The sequence below is a fragment of the Pecten maximus genome, chromosome 8, assembly GCF_902652985.1.
Source record: "Pecten maximus chromosome 8, xPecMax1.1, whole genome shotgun sequence".
NCBI classification, from domain to species: Eukaryota; Metazoa; Mollusca; class Bivalvia; order Pectinida; family Pectinidae; genus Pecten; species Pecten maximus.
Genome location: NC_047022.1, coordinates 1,891,555 through 1,900,299, shown reverse-complemented (window position 1 = coordinate 1,900,299; position 8,745 = coordinate 1,891,555). Strand labels below are relative to the sequence as shown.

The window sequence follows — 8,745 nt, the reverse complement described above, 5'->3', positions numbered from 1 at the left end:
GTAGTATAATAATAGAAGATGTGATGTAGTGTTACAGTCCCCTGTGGTAGTATTATAATAGAAGATGTGATGTTGGTGTTACAGTCCCCTGTGGTAGTATAATAATAGAGGATGCGATGTAGTGTTACAGTCCCCTGTGGTAGTATAATAATAGAAGATGTGATGTAGTGTTACAGTCCCCTGTGGTAGTATAATAATAGAGGATGCGATGTAGTGTTACAGTCCCCTGTGGTAGTATAATAATAGAAGATGTGATGTAGTGTTACAGTCCCCTGTGGTAGTATTATAATAGAGGATGCGATGTAGTGTTACAGTCCACTGTGGTAGTATAATAATAGAAGATGTGATGTAGTGTTACAGTCCCCTGTGGTAGTATAATAATAAAAGATGTGATGTAGTGTTACAGTCCCCTGTGGTAGGTTTGTATCAATAGAGGATGTGATGTAGTGTTACAGTCCCCTGTGGTAGTATAATAATAGAAGATGTGATGTAGTGTTACAGTCCCCTGTGGTAGGTTTGTATCAATAGAGGATGTGATGTTGGTGTTACAGTCCCCTGTGGTAGTATTATAATAGAAGATGTGATGTAGTGTTACAGTCCCCTGTGGTATGTATAATAGAAGATGTGATGTAGTGTTACAGTCCCCTGTGGTAGTATAATAATAGAAGATGTGATGTAGTGTTACAGTCCCCTGTGGTAGTATAATAATAGAAGATGCGATGTAGTGTTACAGTCCCCTGTGGTAGTATAATAATAGAGGATGCGATGTAGTGTTACAGTCCCCTGTGGTAGTATAATAATAGAGGATGCGATGTAGTGTTACAGTCCCCTGTGGTAGTATAATAATAGAGGATGCGATGTAGTGTTACAGTCCCCTGTGGTAGTATAATAATAGAGGATGCGATGTAGTGTTACAGTCCCCTGTGGTAGTATAATAATAGAAGATGTGATGTAGTGTTACAGTCCCCTGTGGTAGTATAATAATAGAGGATGCGATGTAGTGTTACAGTCCCCTGTGGTAGTATAATAATAGAAGATGTGATGTAGTGTTACAGTCCCCTGTGGTAGTATTATAATAGAGGATGCGATGGTCAAGTTACGAATAATAGAGGACGGGTTGATTGAGGAGGAAGATTGTTGATAAAGGAAGACGGGTGTTGATGGAGGAGGACGGATGTTGATGGAGGAGGACGGGTGTTGATGGCGGAGGACGGGTGTTGAATGAGGGGGACGGGTGTCGATGGTGGAGGACGGGGGTTTATGGGGGAGGACGGCTGTTGATGGCGGAGGACGGGTGTTGATGGAGGAGGACGGGTGTTGATGGCGGAGGACGGGTGTTGATGGAGGAGGACGGGTGTTGATGGCGGAGGACGGATGTTGATGGAGTGGGACGGGTGTTGATGGAGGAGGACGGGTGTTGATGGAGGAGGACGGGTGTTGATGGAGGGGGACGGGTGTTGATGGTGGAGGACGGGTGTTGATGGAGGAGGACGGGGGTTGATGGTGGAGGACGGGTGTTGATGGCGGAGGACGGGTGTTGAATGAGGGGACGGGTGTTGATGGTGGAGGACGGGTGTTGATGGAGGAGGACGGGTGTTGATGGAGGAGGATGGGTGTTGATGGAGGAGAACGGATGTTGATGGGGAGGACGGGTGTTGATGGAGGAGGACGGGTGTTGATGAAGGAGGACGGGTGTTGATGGAGGAGGACGGGTGTTGATGGCGGAGGACGGGTGTTGATGGAGGAGGACGGATGTTGATGGAGGAGGACGGATGTTGATGGGGAGGACGGGTGTTGATGGAGGGGGACGGGTGTTGATGGAGGGGGACGGATGTTAATGGGGAGGACGGGTGTTGATGGAGGAGGACGGGTGTTGATGGGGGAGGACGGGTGTTGAAGGGGGAGGACGGGTGTTGAATGAGGGGGACGGGTGTTGATGGAGGAGGACGGATGTTGATGGGGAGGACGGGTGTTGATGGAGGAGGACGGGTGTTGATGGGGGAGGACGGGTGTTGAAGGGGGAGGACGGGTGTTGAATGAGGGGGACGGGTGTTGATGGTGGAGGACGGGGGTTGATGGAGGAGGACGGGGGTTGATGGGGGAGGACGGGTGTTGATGGAGGAGGACGGGTGTTGATGGAGGAGGACGGGTGTTGATGGAGTGGGACGGGTGTTGATGGAGGAGGACGGGTGTTGATGGAGGAGGACATGTGTTGATGGCGGAGGACGGGTGTTGAATGAGGGGGACGGGTGTTGATGGGGGAGGACGGGTGTTGATGGCGGAGGACGGGTGTTGAATGAGGGGGACGGGTGTTGATGGTGGAGGACGGGGGATGATGGAGGAGGACGGGGGTTGATGGAGGAGGACGGGTGTTGATGGAGGAGGACGGGTGTTGATGGAGGAGGACGGGTGTTGATTGAGGGAGGACGGGTGTGATGGGGGAGGACGGGTGTTGATGGTGGAGGACGGGTGTTGATGGAGGAGGACGGGTGTTGATGGAGGAGGACGGGTGTTGATGGAGTGGGACGGGTGTTGATGGAGGAGGACGGCTGTTGATGGAGGAGGACATGTGTTGATGGCGGAGGACGGGTGTTGAATGAGGGGGACGGGTGTTGATGGTGGAGGACGGGGGTTGATGGAGGAGGACGGGGGTTGATGGAGGAGGACGGGTGTTGATGGAGGAGGACGGGTGTTGATGGAGGAGGACGGGTGTTGATGGAGGAGGACGGGTGCTGATGGGGGAGGACGGGTGTTGATGGGGGAGGACGGGTGTTGATGGAGGAGGACGGGTGTTGATGAAGGAGGACGGGTGTTGATGGAGGAGGACGGGCGTGATGGAGGAGGACGGATGTTGATGGAGGAGGACGGGTGTTGATTGAGGAGGACGGTTGTTGATGGAGGAGGACGGGTGTTGATTGAAGAGGACGGGTGTTGGTGGAGGAGGACGGATGTTGATGGGGGAGGACGGGTGTTGATGGAGGAGGACGGTTGTTGATGGAGGAGGACGGGTGTTGATGGAGGAGGACGGGTGTTGATGGAGGAGGACGGGTTTTGTTAATTGGAGGAGGACCTGTGTCACTAGCTGCGGTAACGTAGCTCTAGACGACGGACCGACAATTTCTGAGAGATGGTCGTCGTCCAGTTTACGAACCCCTGTGATCTAGCTGAGGTCAAGAAGGTCAGCGGATACACCGACTAGTATGTCTAAGTACATATAAGACTTGAAATACCAACTTTAACAATTTGTGTGACAAATGAACTGGCGTAATGACAGACAGCCGAGTGACCATTGTCTTAGCGGACGATCTGGTAGATAGCGCGCCCTTTGTCGAGGAGCAGTCAGCTTGCACATGTTGAACCACAGGCTAGGTCGTGTACGTGAGAATTAGTGAGCTGGTGAGTTGTTTTAACCAGCATTGCGCAGAGAGAAACTATAGAATATATATAACATGACTGTATAGAGCGATAGATGTTTACACGATTGGCCACGTTAATGTGTTTATTAAATTTAAATTTATCTGATATACATTGTATCTTGAAGTTTTCGGTGACAATCTTACGAGTTTGATCAATTCCATATGACATAAACAAGAGTGGATGGTTTTGTTAATCACATATCTCATATTTATGAGAAAACTCTCGTACGCATGAGAATATAAGGGAAAAGTAAATTTTGATTTATATATAATCAGGCGAATTTCCACTCGAATGGTATGTTGTTATGTTTTCTTTACAGGCATTCGTGCGACGTAGATTTTAAAACATTGATTATTAATGACGTCACAATATTTCATGGATGTGTCTCGCGATATTTATATGTTGGAAACGCAAACGTTTTTGTATGAATTATGAAGTACACCCGCCCTAGGTGTGAACGTCGGATTGTGGACAAAATTTGATAAAAGTTACGATAAAGTACATGCCTTCCTTCCCGGGTACTACATGGGTTTTATTTCCACTGTTAGATTATAATAAGCCTTTGGACATGTGGTTGGTTGTGATGGGTGATATTTAGTCCCAAGGGAGGACACTTCTCATCAACAGTAAGTACACTTCTCGTTTATTTGGAATACTTTGAATTTTTGAAGTTTAACATTAATATCGAGTTATTTACGACAACGTCATGACACGGTTTCCATAGCAACGATAAACAAAATACAAGCACGCGGACGAGCAGTAATTGGTAAGTAGAAAATCAGAATTTATACGAATATTTCCGGCATCTTTAAAAGAAAGTCCGCAGGGTACATCCATTATGTACATGGAAGTGTGTGGTGAAATCCAAATCCAAATATTATATAATTTCGACAGTCCGGATACGTTAATTGTTTCGTGTGTACAGTAAACCTCGACAGTCCGGATACGTTAATTGTTTCGTGTGTACAGTAAAACCTCGACAGTCCGGATACGTTAATTGTTTCGTGTGTACAGTAAAACTTCGACAGTCCGGACATATTAATTGTTTCGTGTGTACAGTAAAACCTCGACAGTCCGGACATATTAATTGTTTCCTGTGTACAGTAAAACCTCGACAGTCCGGACATATTAATTTTTCGTGTGTACAGTAACACCTCGACAGTCCGGACATATTAATTATTTCGTGTGTACAGTAAAACCTCGACAGTCCGGACATATTAATTGTTTTGTGAGTACAGTAAAACCACGACAGTCCGGACATATTAATTGTTTTGTGTGTACAGTAACACCTCGACAGTCCGGACATATTAATTATTTCGTGTGTACAGTAAAACCTCGACAGTCCGGACATATTAATTGTTTCGTGTGTACAGTTACACTTCGACGGTCCGGACATATTAATTGTTTCGGCTGTACAGTAAAACCTCGACAGTCCGGACATATTAATTGTTTTGTGTGTACAGTTACACCTCGACAGTCCGGACATATTAATTGTTTTGTGTGTACAGTAAAACCTCGACAGTCCGGACATATTGTTTCGTATGTACAGTAAAACCTCGACAGTCCGGACATATTAATTGTTCCGTATGTACAGTAACACCTCGACAGTCCGGACATATTAATTGTTTCGTGTGTACAGTAAAACCTCGACAGTCCGGACATATTAATTGTTTCGTGTGTACAGTAACACCTCGACAGTCCGGACATATTAATTGTTTCGGCTGTACAGTAACACCTCGACAGTCCGGACATATTAATTGTTTTGTGTGTACAGTAAAACCTCGACAGTCCGGACATATTCATTGTTTTGTGTGTACAGTAAAATCTCGACAGTCCGGACATATTAATTGTTTCGTATGTACAGTAACACCTCGACAGTCCGGACATATTAATTGTTTCGTGTGTACAGTAAAACCTCGACAGTCCGGACATATTAATTGTTTCGTGTGTACAGTAAAACCTCGACAGTCCGGACATATTGATTGTTTCGTGTGTACAGTAAAACCTCGACAGTCCGGACATATTAATTATTTCGTGTGTAAAGTAAAACCTCGACAGTCCGGACACATTAATTATTTCGTGTGTACAGTAAAGCTTCGACAGTCCGGACATATTAATTATTTCGTGTGCACAGTAAAACTTCGACAGTCCGGACATATTAATTGTTTCGGCTGTACAGTAAAACCTCGACAGTCCGGACATATTAATTGTTTCGTGTGTACAGTAAAACCTCGACAGTCCGGACATATTAATTGTTTCGTGTGTTCAGTAAAACCTCGACAGTCCGGACATATTAATTATTTCGTGTGTTCAGTAAAACTTCGACAGTCCGGACATATTAATTGTTTTGTGTGTACAGTAAAACTTCGACAGTCCGGACATATTAATTGTTTCGGCTGTACAGTAAAACCTCGACAGTCCGGACATATTAATTGTTTCGGCTGTACAGTAAAACCTCGACAGTCCGGACATATTAATTGTGTCGTGTGTTCACTAAAACCTCGACAGTCCGGAAATATTAATTGTTTCGGCTGTACAGTAAAACCTCGACAGTCCGGACATATTAATTGTTTCGTGTGTTCAGTAAAACCTCGACAGTCCGGACATATTAATTATTTCGTGTGTTCAGTAAAACTTCGACAGTCCGGACATATTAATTGTTTTGTGTGTACAGTTACACCTCGACAGTCCGGATATATTAATTGTTTTGTGTGTACAGTAAAACTTCGACAGTCCGGACATATTAATTGTTTCGGCTGTACAGTAAAACCTCGACAGTCCGGACATATTAATTGTTTCGGCTGTACAGTAAAACCTCGACAGTCCGGACATATTAATTGTTTCGTGTGTTCAGTAAAACCTCGACAGTCCGGACATATTAATTATTTCGTGTGTACAGTAAAACTTCGACAGTCCGGACATATTAATTGTTTCGGCTGTACAGTAAAACCTCACCAGTCCGGATACGTTGTTACACTTCGTTAGTCTGGACATATTAATTGGTTCGTGTGTACAGTAAAATTTCGTTAGTCCGGACGTATTGACTTATGTTTACATTTAAACTCCGTCAGTCCAGACACACTATTTCGTTTGTACAGTAAAACTTCGCTAGTACGAACACATTGTTTCGTATGTACAGTAAAACTTCGACAGTCCGGACATATTAATTATTTTGTTTGTATAGTAAAACTCCGTCAGTCCGGACACACTGTTTCGTTTGTACAGTAAAACTTCACTAGTCCGGACACACTGTTTCGTGTGTGTAGTGAAACATCGTTAGTCCGTATTGATCAAAGTTAAAAAAAAATCTAACTTGTCTGATTCGTTTTTCACGGTGAAATTAAGTTATGCTTGATACATTGTAAACATTTTGTATGAACAGACAATTACGCTGATTCCGACGCGTTTGTTGGTGTAACTGAATCTCGTTAATCCGGAAACTTTAAAGCGCGTTTGTCTCTCTGTATACTTTATTTTTTGTGTAAATTTAATTTCGTTTGTCCGGACATTGTTCGTGTATTAGTTTATATAATTAAACTTGTTGATGTTTCAGAGGGAGTCACAGCTGTGACGTCATCATACTTTGACGTAACCATGTCTTCACAGCGTAAACAACGTGCAGATGCGTATCTTCAGAGAACTAATATTGAGCTTCTCAATTGTGTGGACGAGATGAGACTCAAACGAGACGACCTTCAGAAAGACATAAAAAATCTCAAGGACGAACAGTCCAAACTTCAATATGACCTCGGCATGATGACGACACAGTTGACAAATATAAACGAAAGTTTGTGTAAAAAGTTAGTAGAGCGCGAGAGATTTGACAGTTTGATAACCGACTACGAAACTGCTTTTAACCAGATAGTGTCGGGGTCCGAATCTCTCCTTGCCAATATGCGCAAAACTCTTGGTTCAATCGCTCCGGAGTTCCTGACAGGCGTAGAGGATCCCGACCAGGTTTCCACCATTTCACGGAGGTCAAGGTCATCCAGACAGTCACACAGTAGCGCAGGTTCGCATGCGCACACACGTATCGACATGTCACGTGGAACATCCTTACCACGAGTGGACACACGTGCATCTGACTCAAGATCGGACGTACAGATGGACAACCGAGTGGAAACCCGGACTTCCCAGTCACGTGGGGAACAATAACAGGGTCAGTTATCAATCTTAGTGATTGATGTGTAACATTAAACGTGTGAAAGAGGGAAAAAAATGAAAAAATAGTTACGTGGTTTCTGAAATCGATATGTTTTGATAAGGTAAGGCTTTAATATTTGTTAGTAAGGTAGACTTGTCATCTTGAACCTAAAGCCAAAATGAGAGACAATGACGTCATCAATAACGTCCAATTAGGTCGTGAGTGCGCACTTCACACGTACACTCGTTAGCTCAATACTCGTCACGTGATAAATATACATATGGTGAAATTGTGGTTTGAATATGCATATCGTATTAAAGTTATAGTTATGTAGCTTTCTATTTTATTTACATGTTGTGTATATTTATAATGCAGAAACAGAATTCTTTAACGCACAGAATTTGTCTTTAACTCAGAAACACACACAAAAAATCGTCTTTAATTTAGAAGCAGATAATTCTATTTAATGGGGTATGAAACACTCATAAAATGCTACCTCCCGAGATAAAGATTTCTAGTCCAATGTCAGACCTGTATTGTACTGATTAAGTACAGTTCGGAAGAGTTATGTCCCCTGTGAACGCTGACGCATTTCCTAATAATGAGGTATGAAGGGAAATAACTCTTCATTTTTCATCCTTATTTAGAAATAATCCCTTTCTTTTAAAAAAATGCATATTTTTAACCAAAAAAGTCTACATATTGAGTAAATTAGTATGGAAAGGCATGGCGTTTTTTCTTTGATCCAGAAACAGATAATTTGCCATTAACTCAGAGACGGAGGGACTTGTCCTAAACTTGGAAACACGTACAGTTAATTTGTCTTTGATCCAGAAACACAGATAATTCGCCATTAACTCAGAGACGGAGGGAATTGTCCTGAACTTTGAAACACGTACAATTAATTTGTCTTTAACTTAAAACACGCAGACAATTCGTCTTGACTAACTCAGACAAATAAACACGTAATTTGTCTTTAACCTAGACATGCGGCATTTCACGGACAAATATATGCTCATTACTTTAATTCGTGTTTAAAGACACTATAGGTATTGTAACGTTTTCTATGCCGGGTTTCCTTCTTTAGCAATCTAATTAAAATCAAGAACGTCATTTTCACTACGTTACATGAACATCTAACAACATCCCATTAGGGGCCACGTCGGGGTGACCTTTTGGATTAA

At 43.5% G+C, this 8,745-nt stretch overlaps 2 protein-coding genes across 2 annotated transcripts; one reads left to right on the top strand and one right to left on the bottom strand.

The window, feature by feature from the left end:
* Window positions 1-1,091: 1,091 nt before the first annotated feature.
* On the bottom strand, window positions 1,092-3,740 carry LOC117332844 (leucine-rich repeat extensin-like protein 5). Its single transcript, XM_033891896.1, has 2 exons — window positions 3,735-3,740; window positions 1,092-3,098 (listed from the first exon to the last, which is right to left on the bottom strand). The coding sequence occupies exons 1-2, from the start codon at window positions 3,738-3,740 to the stop codon at window positions 1,092-1,094; spliced, it is 2,013 nt and encodes a 670-aa protein (XP_033747787.1).
* Window positions 3,741-3,936: 196 nt separating this feature from the next.
* LOC117333140 lies at window positions 3,937-7,894 on the top strand. The gene is made up of 2 exons (XM_033892282.1): window positions 3,937-4,043; window positions 6,971-7,894. Exon 2 carries the CDS (start codon window positions 7,012-7,014, stop codon window positions 7,570-7,572), a length of 561 nt encoding a protein of 186 aa, XP_033748173.1. The 5' UTR covers window positions 3,937-4,043; window positions 6,971-7,011; the 3' UTR covers window positions 7,573-7,894.
* The last annotated feature ends 851 nt before the right edge of the window (window positions 7,895-8,745 follow it).